Genomic DNA, 22,715 nt, shown 5'->3' on the forward strand with positions numbered 1-22,715 from the left:
TTTGTTCTGCTCTAAGCTTTTATGGTACAAAACATAGACTCTTCAATATTCGGAAGGTACACGTTTGCTCAATAAAAGGTTTTGGAGTGAACCACTATATTCTAGGGTAGCATCTGCAGCTTCAGCAAAACACTGGTTGCAATAGACTCGCTGCCCAAAGGATCAGATCAGTATTCTGCTGATGAGCAGCCAGAGAGTGCTTGGAGAGATATTTAGCACTGAAAGACAGTCACCACCTCTGCTTGTTTTGCATCCTCACAAAGCATCAGAAGGGAACAGGAGATGCAGTACTTCTCTCAGCAGCACAAGGACTGTACAACAGTCAGAATAATTACTGATCGCAAGAGCACACCTAAAAAACAGACACAATCTGAAACCCTTGACCTGAAAGTCGTCATATACTTTGTGATATTCACAACCTCAACAAGGCCTCATTTCTAATGCTGCCATTTAAAATTACCTTTACTGACCCCACAAATATGATTCTGGAGAAGGCCTAGTTAAGAAAGAAAATATTATAAGACAAGACATTAAGATCACACAGATAACATGAGGACTAGAACACTGAAGTCAATCACCAACCATGTACTATCATGTTCAAACAGTTTCTTTGGAGCAATGTACTGTAAACTTTTGGCCTTCCTTTTGCTTTCAAAGTGAGTCATATTCTGCAAATGCACACTCAGTGTTGAAATCCTTTAATATATTGTAAGAGTTTTAATCAGCCTGCCACATTACCTTGGAGACAGTCCACCATGGGAACAGTTGGTAGGTGAAGTTAAGGGGCTGGTTCTGCTGCTGGAGTGCCGGGAAGGAGTCCGACCAAGGGTATTGCTGGGGGAACCCTGGCACAGAAGCAGGAAGACAGGGATTAGCAACATGTCGCAATGCACAGGCAGGAACACACAACAACAACAGGTCCAAATATTGCCTTTGTTTGCACTAGACAAGCAGTTTTGGTTCTGGCTCTTGACCTAAAAATCTGCAGGCACGGTTCATGTAGTCATTACTATGTTATTGAAGGTACTACTGTGAGGACCAAGAATGCACATGGGCACTTTTCTGGAATCTACAGTACCTGCAATTTTAACTACGCAACACATACAGACTGTAAATATTGCCAGAAATGGTTTATCAATCCATCAGGCTAACTGGCTTCTCAGACATGACTTGCCAGGCCTCCAAAGTATGCAGACCATTACCCTGGCAATTTAGCAATTTATGCAGCTATTTTCCACATTGTCTAAAGCATTCTGATTGTGCTTATTATGAGCATAAGTAAGCAATCTAACTTATCATTTTTCTACTAGCCTGCGCAATCATTTATACCACAGTAAAATGAATAGAAATTACTCCCAATTCCAACTCTCTTCACACAAAGTTGAAGGTACCAGGCAATCCAGTCTGTCTGCTTGGAAGCCTAATGCTGCACTTCTAGCTTACACAAAGGTCTGATTGTCCCTGTGGAAGTGCAAAGATTGGAGGGTTCAAATTCCAGCAAGTTTCACAAGATTTCCACATAAAAAAGGCAAAAAATACTCTAATCCTTGCTGTTCTGGGGGAAAGTTTAGAAGCACACTTAAATAATCTATTAACATACACCTTCAGAGAAATCAAAATACATAACAGCTCCACGTAAAACCAAAACATAAGGTAATAGGTGTAGACTAAGGAGACCTTGTAGGCCAACAAAGATCCTGAAAGCTTCTTTGTAGATAGTATTTCTGTTATTAAATTGATTTCAATAGTAGTGGTAAGCCCAGAAAAATCTGTGGTATCGGGATCTTTGTTTTAGCAAAGAGGTCATTAATGGTAGGATTTTCAAAAACACCAACAACTTGAAACCACCTTTTGTAAACTTCTCAGTATTTATTTTTAAATCTGTTCTGCTTATGACTGTATTAAATTTAAAATTAATTGAGCTTTGTGTTTTAACAGTCCCTACAAAAGTAACAAATAAAAGCCTCTGCTGCCATGTTGCTTCAAGACAAAAGTTACAGGTAATTCATGCTACTGAACATCTGCAGCAGAGTATCCGTGTATCAGTGAGCTGCTGCCTTCACGGCTCTGCTGTTTGCAAGGACAAGGGCCTCTCACCACACTGGTGTTACTGGAGTTCTTGAGGTGGTTGTGCAGGAGCTTGGTAGCACCATCCTGGAATGTTTTTGGCAAGGCACCAAGTAACATGGTAAACTCAGGAGTGTTCAATTCAAAGAGAGAAATCAGGACTATTTGTGCTGCCTGAAAAGAAGAAGAAAGAAATGACCATCAGTTTTCATTCTTTGAAAAGAGTATGCATCCTGCTGGTAATGATCCTTATGGTAACTGATGTATGTTTCAATCGAAATGAAGACTCCCATTCCAGGCTTTTTTTTGACATATTCCTTGTGATGTGTCATAAGGAATTGCTAACTCCTATACTGAACTTGTCAGTTCTTGGAGCTTACAATATATTTTTGCATTTATACTGTTAAATTCTCAGACATGAAGCATACAGCTACTCACAGCTAGAGACAAAATCTTAGCATCGTCCTGTCCAGCACATATTTCAATTGAACAAGCTACTATAAAAATTTAAAGGAAACAAATAAAACCAGAAGCTGAGATAAGTATGAAGAATCTAGGACTGCAATTTGTCATTCTTTCTATTTGTCAAACTTTCTATTTTAGGAGGGAATGGGACTAGTTCTCTTCCCAACCAGCCTCTCCTCTTCCTAAGGACCTGACAAGTTTGTTGCATCAGACAATCTCTGCTTCTGTTTTCCCACCTCTCCTGGCAAGTCTCACCTTCGAGGCTGTTTCAGTAACAGAAGACTCCATCTCACATGGAAGATCCACTGGGATGGTGAGAACCACCTTTCTCTCATCCATGGGCAGGCCAGACCCCACCAATTCCCTAAATTTAACTAAATTTAACAAGTGAAACCAGGCTACCACTGAAACAATTAAGAATTTTACCATTCATTTAACTGGACAGAGTTTGCCTTATCTACCTGGAAGAATGGCTGCCAGAACAGGATCTCCACTAGCTCCATTAGCAAACACACAGCTCTGTGTATCCTGAACTAAGACAATGGAATCAAACGGGAATGGACACAGAATAAATCACAGAGTGCAGATCTGCAAGATTAATTAGCATCTCATGTTCCTAACCAGACGTTACCAGCAGCATAAAACTCACACAGATTGCACCAATTCTGTTTGGTTCTTTTTTTTTTCTGTTTTGTTTTGGTTGGTTGGTTTGGGTTTTTATTTGTTTTCCCCTCTCTCTGCCTTGAAAATATAGAAAAATACAAAAATTTATTAAAAGAGCAATAAAACTGAAGCAATGACGAAGGACCTCTGATGGTCACCAGCATCACCTCCCTCCAACAGGGATGTAGTCATTGACACACCAACCTCCCAAACACATATCTGGATACAAAGCAGTGGCTTAGGCTCACAAAGTAAGAAGTGAAGCTACACGTGCTCTTATTTTGGAACAAGAGCAGACACTAGTGTCTGACCCTCCTGGAAACCTTCTAAAGCTTCCTAAAAATGAAAAAGAACTTTAAAGAATGTAAAAATATAATTCACTGCTGTGGCAATAACTGTACATTCATTCTTCTCATAAATTCAAAGGAGGAGTTTTGAGTAATGTGTTTGTAAAGTTGCAGTAATTAAGTGTATCTGCAGTTCCCTGTGAAGTGGTATCCTTTAGCAGATGATGAATTTGGATACACAAAAACCCTTTTCATATGGGAGAGGAATCAAAGTACCTCATTTTTTCAGTGTCCAAATTGCAATTCAAGCTCTACTGTTCCTTTTGCTCATCAACCCCAATTCGCAGTAACACAGCTTTGTATATAAAAACATTTTCCATCCATGAAAGTTTGGTAAGTAACATCCTTTTCATATAGCCAACAAAGAAACTGAGGCACAACATGCTTAACTGGCTTCCAAGGACTGCAGCAAACAACAGGTCTTCAGACTCTTCATTCCAGATGGACCATGTTGCCTCCTGCCAAAACACTCACTGACTTGAACAGAAACACAGTGTGTCATTATTCACTTCACACTAAAGATCTGAGGATGAAGGAAGTGGGGAAATAGTTTTGCCCCTGGCTTGCTTATCTCTGTACTCTAACCTCCTCTGACCTCAAGTTTTGAGCATCTCTGCCATGAAGCCTGTCTGGTATCCAAGAAGGACACGTATTTCTGTCCTTTTTCATCCAAGAACTTTTACGTTTTCACCAGCACAGTATTTTCTGTAATAAAAATATTACTGCAAACAAGAAATCTCAGAAAAACAATCAGCAAGTTGAGCTGAATGTGAAGTGACAAGTCATGCCAAAGTTCATTCCTATTTGTGAATGGCATGCATATCCCAGATGGTTAGGTGGTGGACATGCAGATCATCTGTGTCAGAACAAGCAGGTATCATATCCATTGAGATGAAAAACAAACAAACAAACCAAACCAAAGGAAAATTGATCAACAAGTTTCCCAGGCTGAGAGGTTGCTCAGAGACTGGAATATCTGGAGATACCAACTGGTAAGTCAGGAGCTGCCCAAGGTACAGTGAGGTGGGAAACGATTTCAGATATTTGTCCCACATATCTCTCATTGATGGGTTAGAAATAAGGTCACCCTTGGAGATCTAAGTAAATACAGCAAAACAGGAGCAAGAGCACACGCACTCTATGATGTGACATTCTGGAGGTGTGCCCGAGAGTTCTAAGATGCATCTCACAGATCTGAGCAAAATCTTCAAAGCTCCTCCGGGGACTTTGTGGTCCTGTGGCTTCACTTTGAAGCAGGGAGTTATCTGACTGGGACAGTTCAGCCCTGCCACGCAAACACTGATAGCACAGATGCTGTGCTGCAGGGGTATCTGAGGGAACTTTCGGCTCCCAGAAGTCATTTCAATTTTGTCCCATTTTTCTTTTGTTTTGTCTTTAATGAAAACAAGACTGTGCCCACCCTCCCTCTTTGCAAAAATACAGCTTGTTTTTAGGACTGTTTGCCAGTATTCTGTGTACACGGTGCTAATTAGTAGCTTTGCTGTTGCCTGCAAACAGGCCATTGGGCTTTGAATGAAGAGCTGAATGGTTGCTCACAATGCTTACAGTCTTCTGTGGCCTGAAAGAAAGCAGACCTATAGTCAATGCTTTTTGAAATAAAGCCAAGTACTACTACAGCTTGGGAGTGGTGCTCCAGTACAGCTCTCAAAAGCAGCACTGGAGCTATGTGGGTTAACCTTGGCTGTGTTCTTTTTAAATAGTCCTCAACCATTCAGCTACACTTCTAGGTTTACTTCAGGCAAAAGCCATTATTTGAAAATTCAGCTATTATTTCCCATTTAAGATTTAAGAGAGAAAGGTCTGGTCCCTGCCACCATGAAATCAAGAATACTGTTACCACTGACCTCAAAAGCTGGAAGGTCTATGTTAGCTTGAAAGCTCATTTATAACATGGTCCAAATTTCAATCTTGCAAGACTTACCAGTTCTAATACAGCTTATTTTAGTAATGTAAAGCATCAGGAGCGTAATTTTTACACCTAATAGTTAGATCTGGACACACTTGGTCATTCTCTAAATTTCACTTATCTAGCATACATTTATCTAGTCAAAGGACATCTTTTACAGACAATGTTTCTAGGAGTTTTAAATCTGTGGATTTTCAGCTTGTCACGGACCAGAGGACACTTTCATCATCTCAAAATCACCAGTCATTTCTGAAAAGCTTGGCCCTTGTTTCATTAAATTACTTAAGAATTAGATAAATTTAAAACAAGAGATAAGAAATTTATTTCTGTACACAATGTACAAACATTCTCCATGCAACACTCATGCTTGATGACACATAGTTTCAAGAAAGAGTAATATCTGAATTTTCCCTTGCCTTTGTGTCTCTCTACCATTACCGTGGAACACTAATCCATCTCCTTGCAGTGACATATAACGTAGACTTTACAGATTATCTAATCTTAATGAAGCAGTTTCTCTGCTGGCTTGAGCTGGAGAAACTCCAGTGACTTCAGAACCTGATCATGTGAGTGAGGGGGTCTGGCTCCACGTCAGGTTCCTGAATCATTTGCAAAGGATCACTTATGTAACTTCATTATTTTCCTCATAACAATGCAGTGAGGGATCAGGTTCCACAGGCCAGTAGCAGCTCCCAAATTTTCACAGTTAGATCAATGCAATTCATGCTGTCCTACAGTGTCAGCTGCTAAAGGGACACAAATGCTTTTGTTTTTTTGTTTTCACTGAGACAGTGGGTGTTGGATAGACATATTAATCAAAATCGGTAACCTCTGCAACTTGGCTGAATTATTATAAAGTGTCTGCGAAATGGTTTGGGTTCATTAGGCAAAAAGATCAAGGATAACTGGAAAAATCCATTTATTTTAGAGAGGAAATGTGGTCAGTGACCTAAGCTTGTATTAAGCCCTTGCCTTATGATTGCTGCTGCAGCTGATTCAATAGACCACGCAAAATAAGCAGGTAGTTGCCTGAGCTACGTGAGAGCAGTTTTCAGGTTACTCAAACTTCTGTTGGTCATTGGCTCACAACACTGGCAGCCCCACAAAAGGAGAGGACCTCATACCCTGATTGCTTTTGGGGGACTACAACAACAAAGTTAACAGAAAAGCACAGCAAAGCCAAAAATTACTTCAGACAGAGACACTTTTTTCAGGCTCCCAGTCAAGGTTTCTCTACACAGCCAGACAGTTGAGACTGCAAACATGATTAGTGTGATTAGTGCACACGGTTTTTAGTCTACCTGTTTACATTTCTCTTCCAAGTTTCCTTCACCAGGCCCTGAGGAAGCTGTAGTTGTCCTAGCAGGCAAATCCTCACCCACCCAACTATGCATGGTCTGGGTTTGACAAACAGGAAAGTTGATATTATTTAGAGAAAGCATAGATTTCTACGAAATCATCTAAACAGTACGCATGCTATCTTTTCACAGAAGAGTTTTAATCAGTTGCTTGCTTAATTTCAAGTAAAAAAAAGCATTAATATTTGATTTACCAAGGAAAGCATTCTTTTCAGCAGAGGGCAGCAGCGGCTCAAAATTTCCCACAACTCTCAGGTTTACAGATCACCCCCTTGTTCTCCTACAAGGCTTTGGCAACCTCCTGATGGCCTCCATAACCACCTGAAAGCCTGTGCTGAGGTACAGAGCCCAGGTGGAGATGGCAGTTGCATCTGGCCAGGCAGGAGCAGGGGAATAGCTGCTTGCATCTGATTGCACCTCACAAACATCTCGAAGTTCAGAGGAAGAAGCAGTTAAGAACAAGGAAACTCCTTACTCCAGGGCAGGTATTAGTCTGATAGACCAACAAATGCATTTTATCCTGTGACTGGTCCGGGGAAGACCCACATTAACACAGAACAGGTTGCCCAGAGAGGTGGTGGATGCCCCATCCCTGGAGACATTCAAGGTCAGGCTGGACAGGGCTCTGAGCAACCTAATCTAGTTGAAGATGTCCCTACTCATTGCAGGAGGTTGGACTAGATGACCTTTGAAGGTCCATTCCAACCCAAGCTGTTCTATGATTCTATGATCCACTCCCTGTATGCATCATTCATTTTGCCACCCATTCTGAGGCAAATAGAGTTTCCACAACTTAAGGCACACTAGAATAGAGAAGGTCTCTCTCATGTCACTTTGAATCATACTAAACAGCAGAACAAATAGAGATCCACTGAGATCGAGAGGCAGCACTGACACATTAGGCAGCTTGTATTAGCACATATTGGCATAGGGCAACGCTTTGATTCTCCAATGAGTGTAGCTGATGTTAAATGAGTTAATTCACATCTACTGAGACTGTTTGCAGGCTCTAAACAAGTGTTAAGTAAGTGTACTTTCCAGCAGACAATTAAGTGCTAGCTGACACTAAGCTAATAAACTATCTACCAAACCTCCTGCTTGTTCCTTTTTCAGTCTAAAACCAGATGACTATGGACATCCACACTACTGATATGGTAATATGAAACGCAATGGCTTCGTGAGTTCATACATAATCCAAGCATGTTAACTTGAGTGTAAGTTTTAAACACACAGCTTTCCCAAGATACTTCTATTAGAGTATGCTGTTTACATCCACAGCCTGAAAAGGAAGAATTTGTTTAATAGACTTAAATACAGAATTCACATACAGATTAAATCCACATTGCTATTGTGTTTTATACAGCATACACTTAATATATCATGAAAGGCTTTTACAAGTTACAGACAGTTGCATTACATGTGTCAAAGGCATCTCAAACAAGTGCCAGCAAAAACTATGCAGTACTGAATCACCACTTATTTAGATTATCATTGTATAAAGGATTACGAATTCTTACGTGTACTGTTGTTTTGTGATCTGGACATAGCCAAGACCATGGCAAAAAGGTTCTTTATTTCTGGAAAGCCAGGTGTTACTCTAGAAGTCAAACTGAAGAAGGCTACACTGAGTAGCTTTGCATCTTACAAAATGGCATTGGTTGCAAAAATATGTTTCATGACTAGAAACAAAGGTTACATTTCATTAATAACTGATAAGCTTTTATTATAAACCTGGTATAGGTCTGAATTCTGAGGGAAAAGTTCACACATACAAGCTAAGAAAGAAAAGCTACTGAAGTAAGATGGTTTGTAATGAAAATATGAACTTATCTACACAAGGTTTTGAAATGCATCACATAAATATCACCTCTAATATTGAGTTTCAAAACAGATACATCGCCTATAGCTAGGTAGGGGGTTGTGTGTATTTATATAAGAGCCACATACACACAAACATGTTATGCACAGACACATAGTATAAGCATGAGCATACACATTCTGTGAAACAACTCGTATTGTCACACACTAGCTCTTACTGTTTCAAGCAAACTGAGAAAATGCGTTTATATTACAAACCGCTTTCAACTCAAAGGATACTAGAAGACTGTATAAGGTAAAGAGATTCATTTTCAGGAAATCTACACCCGTACCACTGGGGCAACAAACACGTGATTTTCTGGCCACTGATGTTGGGAAAAGCCATTTTCCTCACACTGCGTTCACTAAAAACATTTGAGTCTCATAGCTCCCTAGCATCACATTCAAAACAAACAGAAAATGACGGCTACTATTTTGGAAACACAGCTAGGACACAGAGATCCTTTTTGTTCTAATAGCACTAAATCAAGTAAAAACCGAAGTCCACCAAGTGACATTTTTGATGTATTACACTATTCTTCTAACACTGACTGAAAGGAGCTCCTCTGTGCATTTAGGCTGAATTTGACTTCTTTAGGAATATCCTTTGCCTAAAAGGCTGACCTGAGCAGTATGGACATAGTCCTATTTAAGACTCCAGAAGTCTGAAATGAAACCCTAAGGCCTGGTTCTCCAGTAACCTCGCTCTTCATGGAGTCCATGAGATGCACAAAATCTGGTGTAGGAATATTGCAAGAGTGCCCAAGAAACCTCCGACTTAGAAAAGCCAGGGCCTGTGGCTGGGGAATATTAAAGCAATTTGCCATTCAACAGCATTTCTGCAGACACTGTCTTTGCCACTGCTTCTGTAACAGGCCACAGCCAACGGTGTTTATTGCCCAACACCAGTAAAGGTGAACAGTGCCACTTCAGCTCATTGGGAGTCTTTGGGAGTGCTTTTACATTGAAGCTTCTGACCCAGAGCTGCTCAAATCAGTCTGATGCTAGACAGAAAATTAAACCTTCAGAAGAGACTTTAGAGGTCTCGTGGCACCACACTGCAAAGGAGCCCAATTTCATTTCCTTAGCACTTTGATTTTCTGTCTGTCACTGGTCCTCCTACAGACATCACAGCAATATTTTATTCAAACTTGCTCTGGGCTTTATTGATGAATATGATTCCTTACCAAAGTAACAAAAATCAATATTTCTCAAGAAATGACACCTACAACTACTAATTAAAGTAGTAAATACATCGTCCTTGCCTGTTGGAGCATATGAAGAATTTGTTGACCTGCAGCTTTCTCTCTGAAATCTTCCTTATATTCTGGTATAATTCAGAAACAGTTTCTCAATCGGTTTTAGAAAAAAAACTGATCCCAAACTTTTCTTTGGACACCTCTAAGCTTTGTCTGCAAATCAGCAGTGCCAATCCAAAGAGGGCACTACCCCTAGAAGTCTCAGGGGGACTTCATCTTCCTGAAAATCTCAGTAACAAGCATTCTCCTGGGCTCTTTGATTCATTGCAGTGGTTCTGGTTTCTTACCACGTCCCATCCACTGTCTGTATTCAAGGACAGTTGATAAAAGTTTTCCCAGTTAGTGAAGTGGAAGACAGAACATGATGTACATGTGACATGAGCCTGCCCATCACACGTAAAAATGCACCCAAGTCTGTAAAATAAAACTACCGTAGGAAAGCGTCATCAGCAGAGAAGCCAGCCAGGATATCTGGCACAAAGGAAAAATGTCGTCTTCTTCCCTGACATTAGCAGTCCAAGTGATAATCAGGCAATACAGATCTTGTTACCTATCATTAAGACCAGAGCTTGGTTGATTAACAAGATGCTGGGCAGTGACACTGGCGCTTCACCTTGAAGGCATTGTTCCCCTTCAGCCTGTACAAGCTCCTCCTAAGCTCCAAGATCCTGTGTGCCCTCACAGACAATTCCACCCCCTCAAATGCTGAGCACTCATGTTTAATAAAAGTTTCCATTCACCCAAGCCTTGGGCATGAGGCTTCTTTAGGCTTTGGCCAGAATCAAATCAGAAGCCTCATTTTAATTTCCATTCTCAAAGCGATGGCTCTCTTCCAAGATCAAAGTATTTTCCCATGCAGAGCCCAAGCCTGTCATCCAAATTCAATAAGCACTTCACCTACGTAAGGATTGCACAATAACTCTGCTGACAATATTAGTGATAACATAGTGAAGTTACTGACAATGTCCTCAGACCAATCACTGTGGTTTTGCATTGTTACTTTTCTTTGTGGTAATTAACTGGCTTTTGTAAAATGACTTCATCAAATCTTAAACCTTTTCCAACAAAAAAAAATCAAACAGACACCTTGTTAGAGAGAGTGGCAGAGGAAAGTCAGGTGCATCATACAAGGTTAGCTGCTAGTGCAATCAAAATTAAAGCTCAGTTATCTGAAATCCTGATCTGTGCCCTGCCCATCAATACATTCTGCTTAGGGAAAATAGCAGCAGGACAGCTGTACGTGCAGAAATTACCAACAGGTGCTCTCCTTGCACTGGAACCACATCCCACCCAAGTTTCTATGCGATGCGGTGTGACCTGTTCCTACTCAGTGGCTTTTGTTCAGCATGGAGGACAAATGCCTTTCACCTTTCTTCTAGCACTGCTTGCAGGAAGTAAATCCTAACTTGAATGCAGGGTAAACACCCATAAGTATCAACATTCTTTAAAACAGGACAAATATTTACCTGTAACACACGGCAGTTCACCTTATTTTAAACATAAAGCTTGACAGTAATTTTGACCATACATAGCTCATGGCTACTATCAGCAGCTTAAATGGTTTCTGCCCTGAGAAGGAATCATGACATTTTGTCAATGACACTCTGTAATACCAACTGTTTGTTCCTCAAAGTACACCATGTTTTTCTTGTGTTAACAGAACTTACGTTTAGCTACAAATATAATTCCATATGAGAGCATAAACTGTTTTATGCACAACAGCATTTCCTTTGACTAAGTTTTTTTTTATTTCACTAGCTATAAAACATGATCTGTAGCTCAAGTGAGCTGTCAGGTGAAATATGCTCACTTAGTCATCACAAGAATATGCAAAGTTTATTAACAAAGCTGTATCGTTCAGTGTGAAACAGGTATCTGGACTAAATGTCACTTTTAGTTCTATTTTCCTCCAGTGCCTTAACACCACAGTGCTGGGACCTCCGTGACCATCATATAGAGTGAACACAGTAATGGACAGATGATAGCTAATAAAAGGATAATCCCACTATTGACTGAAAATATAATCCATTTCTGGAACAGATCCTTTGGTTACTACCATAGGATCAGATCTGCATGACTAATTGCCGTTTGCACACAGCAGCTATGTGCTTTCCCCACTGAGAGAGGTCATTTATATACTATACTCAACCACCAGCCTGAGTGAGCTTGCTTTACCTGCATCTGCTCCAAGGCAAAATCCAGCCAACACAGAATGGCCATCTCACATACAGAGATGCTACTTGCATTAAGGTAGCATTCAGTAACTCAAATCTGGGTGAGAACCACCACATTGGGACTACTTTTTTGGGGGAAAGAGTCCCTGCCTTTGCAATTAGCTGAGACCTGGCATTGCTGTTCCAACAAAGCGGCCGCAGTCGGACACACGGACTGGACCACGCCAGCCAAGACTCTTCAGTACCCCAAACAAATTCTGCTCTTGTCAGCTTGCAGGAGCTGAGTTGACTGCACTGGTGGTCTCAAATCCAGGTTCTATTAAAAAATATTACCTTATTCTACACTTTTCATGGGCCTCTTGTAGTACTTTGATCATTTGAAGACTGAATTGGTTCTTCTCCCTCCCCACCCCCCAACCGCTGTCTCTATTTTCAGCTTGTGTCAATGTTTACAATGCATGGTCTGTTCTGCACTCAGAAAACCTCAGACCTTGAAGGCCACCATAATACATTTCACAAGGGCAGAATCTTGTGATCCTTAAATGAATCATCATGATATAAAAAAGCAGTTTTTGTTCCAGGTTATAGTCTCCAAAAAAGGAGGACAATTTCTTAATTGTGTTCTTCAGAACACTTCACCTGTCTGGGTTGGCCCTTGATAATCCAGTTTGTTACTGCATAATGAATTTATTAGTCTGTTAACTACAATCCTGACAGAGATAATGGCCAGAGATTGCTTATAAATCCTTCACTGCAGTGTTTCTTCTAAAGCCCATGGTTTGTACTATGCTCTTAATAAAATCATAGTACAACAACGGTATGATGAAATAAAAGATCACCTTCATTTTTAGTAGCCTAAGTTAGCTTAACTGTATAATAATTTATTTGAAATCTACAGGCATCAGAGGCCAATCCAAGTCACACACAGGTTTAATAAAAAGAATTTAGATTCAATAATCTCTTATCAGCCCCAAAGGCACTTGCCCGGGCACCACTCAGGTGGAGCTGCTGGAAGTTCGGGCAGAGCTCTGCACGCCCATTAGACAGATAAAAGGATGGATACCGCGCTGTGAACACCCGCTCCCCACATCCCACAGCAAACAGCCCATTTTTTTCAGCTCTGCAGACACTCTTCACTCAACTTTGCATGCAGCAATGATGACCCCTAATGGTGGAATATATCTTCTACTGTGCAATATGCAGAGATTTTTAATTTATATTTCTACTTGAATTAATTACAGCTCTCTCTTGCAGACCACCAGCAGAGTAAACTGCTTGAGGTTTACTTGAACTGTAACAGAGAAGCAGCTTCTTTGCCTGTTTAATTCTTTCTGACCTTGTACATAGAAGCATCAAACAGAAATGCATATTCCAGATCTAAGTCCAGGATTTAAAGTCACCCTTTTTTTTTCCCTGAGGCAGACTATTGCAGAAGCAAGTTTCAGTCACACTGGTGGGAATAATCCCTGCACAAAATCTTCAGAAAAGAGGATGACACATTTTTCTCCAGATCCAATCAGTTGTATGCCAGAAAGCAAACGGCATGCACCCAAAAAGCTTCTTTGAAGCCTTGTGTCAGCTGCAGCACCTTTGATACCAAGTGATGTTCTCATCAGAATCACATAATTGCTAATAAAAAATATATTTCCAAAGTTATAAAACCACACATTATTCTAGCATTAATTCAATATTTTAAGTGCAGGTGGAGTGTAAATATCCCGTACAATTTATATATTCTGAAATGCTTAAAGTTTTTTTAATTAAAAAAATTGAAGTAAATCTCAAAGTCTTTCACTCCTACTGGAATCTATCTCTACATCTGGGCTGGAAAGAGGAGGTAATTTTGAACCGTGTTATAGATGCCAGGTACATAAAACTAAGTCGCACTTTTCTCTTGGGAGAGATGAGTATCACTATCTGCCCCATTTTAGCTCACCTGACACTTGCATCTACAGCAAGATAAAGAACAAGGTACTGTTTTACCCAGGCCTGACCTAAATGTGTCAGTGTTTTCCAGGTTAAGATAAACACACAGCTCTTAAAAGAAAAAGAGTTGAGAGCCCCTGGCAGGCTAGTGATTTGTTTACTTTCTTTTAACAATATTATAACACAGAAGTTGTGCTAGATTTCACTTGAGTCTACAAAGCACAGAGCCTTCACCTAAATAAACAAAAACCTACAGATATTTCCAGACTCCTCAAGAAAAACTACATTTTCAAACTTATCTCTTTTTGCACAGTAATAGTACTTCAAGTCACATGGCTAAGTACCCACTAGAAAAAAAAAAAAATATATGAAGATATGCTTCAGAAATGTGTTTTTACTGAATCGAAAATTTGTTTTGGACAGTAAGATATGTAAAATCCATTTTTCTTAAGTAGAATCTAACCTTTTTTTGAAGAGCAATAATGACTGCAAGTTATTCTTCATCCTGGCTTACCTTTCTCACATCTGAGCTCTTTGGTTCTGTAGTCCAAGTTATAATTCTAGATACAGCAAGTCTTGTCTCACTGGAGTTCACAAAGTCTGTTGGATCCATCTGTCTTGCCAAGGACTCAATATACTTCAGGATAGCAACTTTCACCTGAGAAGTGAAAAGGGATCTATTAATCTTATGAGCCTGCAAAGATGGATTTATCCCATAATAAACAGTAACCACTACAGATCGACAAGACTTATGTCATGTTTTGAACATCAAGAGCAACTATCCACTCAGGATGAATTCTGTGTAGAGTATGGAATAGTGTATCAGAACTGACTTGAAATACAAGTATTTGCATAAGCAAACCAGTACTCCACCATACTGTTCCCACTGGCTGTTATTGTTCTAGATACCAAAACACAGCTTTTGGTCTCAAATCAAATGCCTGATGCTGGAGTCTCAACAGATCCAAAATTTGGGAGACTGAAGAAAGAACACTTGAGTCATTTGACTCAAGTACATTCCTGTCTCTAGAAGATGAATGTTTACAGTGTTCCTACAGCTTTGAAACAGTAACCTCCTGAAAAACAAGTCTGCACAACAGCATCCCATTGGTAGGATTCAGTACAGAAATCTCTGATGCTTTTTACTTCAAACCCTACATGTGCTATGCCTGATCTGCACAACAAGCACTTAAGCTGTGCCTAGGGCCCAATCTCCCAGTTGGTCAGACTGGGTCTGGTCCGTTCCGTGCTGCACAGCCACGTTTGCCTCCATCACGACCATGGTGAAAAGGAATTTTCCATGTCTAAACTTTAATAAGCTCCAGTGTGCCTAAAGCCCAACTCTTATTGATTTGAGTCATAGGGTCCTATTTTAAAGATATTTAGATTTATTAAAACTGAGAACAGAGGAGATTATCAAAGTTGCCAATATGATTTCTATATCATGCAGGTAACTTACAACCAGTTATCTTATCATGAGCTCTATGCTTTACAAGTATGTCTGACACGGCAAGCTAGGACAACCACGTTGATGCTTTAGTGAAAAGGCTTTTGATACTGACCTTCAGGTTTGGTGTTTGGGTCTGATCTACAATAAACCTCATCAAAATGTTAAATTGTTGATCAAATGGAAAAGAATCCCTGTCCAAAGAAAACAAAGGCAAAAATGTAATGCAACATAGATTTTCAGGACTAAATTAACTCGATACATTAAAGTTTACACAACAGATAGCAATACCTGCAATGCTTTTCTTCTTAACTTTACCGTCACTCAGAGAAACTCCAAGTCTAAGGATTAGCTGATTACTGATTTAGTACTACCAAAATCTGCTAAGTCAATACCTTTATACAGTGTTACTCTATCTGCTCTCTGTAAACTTATCCAGCTTTTGGCACACCTTTCCATTCCTTCCCCATTTCAGGCTGTGCTTTGTTCCCTTATCTCTAGTAGCAGACAGGTTCATCTTTTCCTCAGAGTTCATATCTGGTTTTGATTCCTCTTCTCTTTTTCCTCCCTCTATCCTTGTTTTGCCTGGAGTTCTACTACTATTTTCTTAACTATCCTGTTTCCAGGATGGGTTGAACTTCATTATTACGGTGTCCTGTGCTGGATGTCCATAGAAAAGAACGTGGACTACAAACTGCTGTGCACATTGCAGTAGCATTCGAGGTCCGTTATTTGTTTTGCTGTTTGAACACATGAAAGATGTTCTGCACTTTGTGGTAAAAAACATTTTCACTCTGAATACTGCAAATATATAATCAAGAAAACTGATAAAGCACATGCGCACAAAAAAAACCCCAAATTGTTACACATTTAAAATGTTATGCTTTGAAGCTATCTATTTAGAAGAGAGACAGGCCTTTTTAATTCAATGCTTGAAATGTTGTGACATAACTTTGCTCTCCTTTGTTCTGGTATTCATCAAGAATAAGCCCTCAAAATATGGGTTTCTAAAATGTCCATGCGATTCCTCCTGTAATCCCACAAAAAAACTCCATACCATTTGCCACCTGAGTACTCTACCTGGTGACATCCAGAGCTTTTTGAACTTTCGCCTGCACAGAGCCCAGCAAATCTGCTCCCATTTTTTTTAGCAATTGGGTCAGGAGAACAAAAAGCCAATCCTGCAAGTCATCTTTATGAATGATGATGAAATCAACCAGGGTTTCCAGAAACATGCTGAAGACCTATAAACAAAGTAAGTGTCACAAAAAAGAACACCCTGCTTTAAATAAAAATAATCAAAGGGGAGCGGTTTACAATCTCAGTTTCAAGATGATTTTGTTACAGACAGTTTAATGAATGAATGTTTTAGTGACTATAATACATTGCTCTAAAACAAAAAAAACAAAAACAATAAAACAGACAAGACACATCTAAAGTGTGTCATATTAAAATACCACATGAAACAAATGAAGGAAGGGGGTAGAATACACTTACTCTCTGTTGTGAATTCCACGGCAAAGCAGGCCATGCAACAAAACAAACCACTCGTTAGCACACAGTGATCAAGGCTGGTTGTTCAGATGCAGTTTGCCAACAGATAAAAGATGCATTCATTTAAAGTTTACATTTTCTTAAAACACAATCTCTTCGTAGTGGAGTTATTCAAAACATTATATACCTTAGATCAGATCCAGTCTCCTCACTCATGAAAGTAACACTTATATATGTTTGTATGTAACAAAGTTTACATATGCTTCACACCAGAACTAGTGAGTTTGTAGCAATAATTCTATGAAGGCAGTGCAGATGACAGATCACTGCTGCCACAGAGGACAAACTTCAGTCCAGTGTGCAACGAACCCTCACCTTACTCAGAAATTGGAAATATTTTGCAAACTAACTATACCTTCGCTCTTTCCACAACACATACTGAACCTCTGAGCACCCAAGCATTAAGACCTTACACGTAGGAACTGCCACAGGCCTGTGGGACAGCTGGCCCAGTCTATAACTACGGCCAAAAATACACACTTCAAGCAAAACCTGTGACAGGCAACTGTGCCTGCCCAGGGGGTTTCCACCTGACAACCATTTATTAAAAGTGGTTTACCAAGTGGTCTGAAGTACAAATACTTATACAACTTATTCTTTCTCAAACTGTACTTAACCTAACAGCAGATGTTTTTCCCCAGCCATCACTGGTTGCCCTCCACCAGCAAACCTCCTCAGGCAAGGGCACAAAACCCCCTCTTCCCCTCTCCCGCTTACCTGCCGGCCAAATACCACTGGGTCTGAATGTGCCTGCGGCCCAACCTCCCCATTCCCCAGCCTACTTCTTTTTAAGAGATGTCTGTAACTTCATGCCACAGCCTTTAACTTCAACGGTCAGTGTTATAAAGAAGGCAAAGTGGCTACATTGAAGACTTTATTTATGAGACCCTGAACAATATTTCGGTGAGATTCCATATACAACATACAAATCCCGATGACCATGACGCTGAACTATGGCTCATTACCCTTCCTGAACTTCACTCTATCACCAAGATAGTCCCTAGAGAAGCACAGATAATACTGAACCTCTCGCTGCAGGAGCTGACACCGGAGAGCCATTAGGCTGCTCCTTGGGAAGCACAGAGTAACCAGCTCCTAGTAACATGAGAGAGACTGAGACACATCCCTTCATTGTAAAAGAGATAAAAATCAAGGAGATTTATAAATGGCAGTTTCCCCTGGCAGATGGCAGGGGCAGAAATACAAAATATTAATCTTGGAACAGTGTCAAGTGTGCACATACGGTAACACAAGAGAGTGAGCCAAGTCTTTGTGATCTTACCTTGCTGTGAGGGTCAGCAAACATGCGAGTAAATATTTCACATAGCCTTTTTAACTCGACCCGGCTAAAATACATAAATAAAACATGGTATTAATGCTAGAACTCTAGTTGCAGTAAAAAAGCTAGTAAATATTAACAGCTGAAAAATCTAACCTCCTTTATTTAAATATTACTTAAGTCACACTTTTAAAACCATGTATCAAGGCAAAGCCTTAACTGGCATTCTATTAATAGTTTAACTGCTGGAATCACCAGTCTTACAAAGTCTAATAAATTGGTTTTTAAAATCAAAGCCAGACACCTGCATTTCCTGCTGCTTCTATTTTCTTTGGTATTCTGGATTGCAGAAGGCAACGTGAAATGTGCATGTTTGGGAGGTATTTACTTTCTGCTTGCATCAAGGCTGCTGACTAACTGCAACACTGGTCTCTTGCAGCTTAAGAAAAGGTTTAAGTCTCCTTTGTGCCAGGGAATTTAAATTTTAAGTAAAACAATAACTTTTATGCTGTTTGGGTATATACTAATCATAAATATTTTGGTCTAAATTCTTAGTAGCTTCCAGCAAAATCAGTGTAGAATTGCACAGTATTAACAGTTACTAGAACTGACTACAAAGCCTGAGAGCAGGCACATTGAGGAGACAAATGTTTAGACCTGGAAGACAGATTAACAAGGGGCCAACCTAGTAAATCAGAAGATAATTAAATCAAAGCGCAATTTAAGTGGAGGGTCCTATGAGTAAGAGATTATTAGACACTCAGTAATGCTCTATGCCAGGGGAAAAAACAATTATGTATGAGTCCCTTTCATAAGATACTGAGTTTGAGTCAAACACAGAACTGTTTGGTGCCAAAGCTCTTATTTGCCATATATTGAAAACACAAGTCTTAGTTTTCCTGCAAGACAAATTGCCAAAGACAGAGGAAGCTTTGTTTGTTTACTGTGCAAACAAAAACTAGAGCACAACAGTTAAGTAACATTTCCTGCATATGATGGATGCAGTTCGATATTTTTCACAATTACTATGAAACCAGAGCAACTAGTGAAATGCACATGGATTGCTTAGAGAACAGCCATTCAGGTCTTGACTAAAGGTATCCTCTTCCCAGAAAGATGTTAATTCTACAATCCACCAACATATATTCCTCTCGAAACAAGCTTCAAAGAACAGGCTGGAATATGATAGTAGTCTGCAATTATTTTATGTTAGCCTGCTTATAAGTATCACAGGACATTTCTTCAAATAAATCTATGCATGAAAGGTTAATCAAACATTTTAAAAGGCACAAAACCAATGATCTTAAGAGTCTGATGAAGAGGAAAAAGTCTTTGTAATGATACCAGAGCAAGCTGTCAGTCTCATTGAGGATGACACTGCCCAGTCTCACAATGACTACTCTACAACGGTCTCTTGACTTCATGCAGATTGCAGCTCTATGAATTAGTTCCTATTTATTACTCTAATGAATTTTCTTTCAGGCCAAAGGTTGCATGAAGACACCACGTGTAAGCATGTCTCATTCTAAAAGCTCATGGACTCAAGGTAACAATGCACGTACTAGATTGAAAGAGGCAGTGGAAGAATGTCTCCTTAAGGGAGCTGTTGGCCTTGTTTTATTTAGAAGACCTTATGGGGAGCTCTCATAGAATAAGGCCACATGAAGCTGTAGAACACAAACAGGATATGTAAATGCCACATCACTTTGCATACACATCTTTCTGGATATGCAAATCCCAGCTAATATAGTCTCAGCCATCTTTCAGTTCAGACTACTAAAGAAAACCCAGCCACATCATTGTCTTTTATTAAACTTGTTATACCACAACAGAAGTTATGTTTAATTAGAAGACAGACAGACTTGCCCCTTGGACTAATGACCTTGATGATGTGCTGCAAGATGCTGTGGGAACAAACAGTATGATAAAATCTAATAATTAGAACAGGCACCAGATCAACCCCAAACCAAGGAGGAAGCAGACCAAAAGCAAACCAAAATGAAATATAATCTAGAGAACTAAAACCAGTATCAAATTAAAAAAATAACTCCACAGGGGTTTAGTTTCTGAGACAGGTTTATAAACTATTCAGGATCAAAGGTAAGTAAACGTGTCAGCTTGAGGGACTGGTGACAGCAGCACAGTTCAAACACCATCACCAGCACAGCTGAAAACAATAGCTGAATTCTACTGGCATTACTGCTAAGAGCTACTGATCTGGTTAAATAGCTCATCACTCAACCTTCGCTGCACTTCCTCCATTGAACTATCCCAAGAGCTCTCAAAACCTTGGTTATAATCCTCACGCACCTTTGTGGCAAAAAAAACACCCACAAAAAACAAAAACCAAAGTCTGACTCAACTTTCCCATGCAAGTGTATGAGGTGCCTGAGTCTTTCCAGACAGTTCGTTAAAATAAAGAAAAAAAGACAGCATACATGTGAGAAGTATATTTTAAAAAACAGGTAAATAGATCATACCAGAAAGCATCCCTGATCTAAAGACTCTAGCTACTGACGTCATTATAAAAACCTGTAGCACTTCCCACTTAAGGACTGCACCACATCAGGTGAAATGCTAGAATATTTTTATGATGGCACAAGAATAACTTTTCCAGGCCTGCTCACAGTACATTTTTCATTCAGCCTGTTAACATGAACCATCAAATATGTTCAGCCAGTGTGAAGTTCTTTCAAAACAGAAAAAAAATGTGCAAATCCAAGTATGTAGGCTATCAACCATACAACCACCATTATAAACTTGGTCATAATTTAAGTACATAATATTCATAACAGGAAACTGAAAACATTACAGCTATTTGTGAATGTTACCTTCAAAGGAGCCAAAAGATAAACAGCTTGTTTCCAAAGACTTTCAGCATAAACTAAGGGTGAAAAGCCCATGGTTTGAGAGCCAGTTAACTTTAGCTAATGTGACCTGTGGCCATATGAAGTTTCCTCATGACTATTGGGTAACTCTACAATCCTTTAATGTGTGACATGCCAAAGGTGTTTGAAGGGTTTATGTGGCTCTCAATAAAGAAAAAATGTCTGCCTCTCCTAGCATAAGCAAAGTTTCAGAGTTGGTACACCTACTTTATGCCTTAAGAAGCTTCCCTCTACATTATAAATTACATCATTTAGAGGAGAGTCAAGTTTCTGATATGAGATTTTAAAGAGTTACAAATAATATCTATAATTATAGCTAACACAGCCTTCATAAAGAGTTAAAGTATACTCAAAGTATTGAGCATCATCTGATCTCATCTCTGAAACACACACACCCTGAGTCATTTTAGAATAAGTGCAGTGTTTGCTTCAACAACTAAGTTGCTGGGGAAAAAAAAAAAAGATACAGAAGATTCAAACAGACTAATGTAGAAACAGCACCACCCTTTGAGCACATTTACATTTCCATCACTGTGGGAAATCTCACTGTGCTGCAACAAGCACCAACCATCGGACGTCTTCTTGAGACAGAAGAAGGGATGAGCAGACAGCATGCTTATCTAAGTCTTGTCTACCTTACTGCTACAACTTAATACAAACTTTACTGGTGACACCACAGAAATTTTTCCAAAAGTAATTAAAGTCCCACATTGTGGAGACAAAGCCTTCAGAACTGTTAAAGTTAATTCCGTCCACATAAGGCAGGTAAACATTACTGACTTGTGACTATAGCCACCTCTAATGAATGACTAGCACTATGAAACTACCAAGGTCACCTCAGTGTCCGCTGGCTTTTCAGCAAGTTCTGAAGACCTATGAGCCCCTCTTTCCTTTCAGACCAGTTGGAGCTGGCACAGTGGTTGAGGACCTCGGCCACATCTTCGGTCTGCCGCAGGTAGTGAGGAATGCCCCCGTTCCTGGAGCCATAGGAGCGCTCCGAGCAAGCGCTTGACGCATCGCTGTTAGCATCGTCATCAGAGTACATCCCATAGGGTTCATATCTTCTTCGCACGGGCTTTTTCTGGAAAAGGGGAAACACTGACTTTGTAAGTTATATAAAGTTACATCAATGCCAAAAGAAAAAACATTCCATCCATAACCACTGAAAGGAAGACTAGTGCTATTGTTATAGTGACAAAAGTGTTTTAAATATGTCACCAAGCACTGCCTGCTTACCCCTCACAGTCAAGCAAGGCAGATCCCATTGATTTCAATGAGACCATTCAAGCAACTAAGAGGAGCAGGGCCTGCCTTCCCCAGCATGAAAGCAAGGTAGTTATGCCCAGCGGAATTAGCAACTGGTAATGAAGTCATATGTTATTTTATTGTCAATAATGGTCAGTTCCATTGTTAGAGATTCTATGATTATATAACCTCTAATTCAAGAAAAAAAAATAAAGATAAAGAAGGAAAAGCTGAAGGAATCTGTGCTGGCATGCACAGT

General features: G+C 39.8%; 1 protein-coding gene across 1 annotated transcript in view; it reads right to left on the reverse strand.

Moving 5' to 3' along the window:
• CLASP1 (cytoplasmic linker associated protein 1) overlaps positions 1-22,715 on the reverse strand; it is a 171,773-nt gene that overhangs the window by 28,506 nt on the left and 120,552 nt on the right. Inside the window, exons 24-30 of the mRNA XM_082054938.1 lie at positions 22,048-22,292; positions 18,327-18,390; positions 16,571-16,734; positions 15,606-15,684; positions 14,558-14,701; positions 2,098-2,241; positions 739-845 (exon numbers count right to left, since the gene is read on the reverse strand). Coding sequence (XP_081911064.1) covers positions 739-845; positions 2,098-2,241; positions 14,558-14,701; positions 15,606-15,684; positions 16,571-16,734; positions 18,327-18,390; positions 22,048-22,292 — 947 coding nt within the window. The remainder of the gene's footprint in view (positions 1-738; positions 846-2,097; positions 2,242-14,557; positions 14,702-15,605; positions 15,685-16,570; positions 16,735-18,326; positions 18,391-22,047; positions 22,293-22,715) is intronic.

The sequence above is a fragment of the Streptopelia decaocto genome (assembly GCF_964273445.1).
Source record: "Streptopelia decaocto genome assembly, chromosome: 6".
Taxonomy (NCBI): Eukaryota; Metazoa; Chordata; class Aves; order Columbiformes; family Columbidae; genus Streptopelia; species Streptopelia decaocto.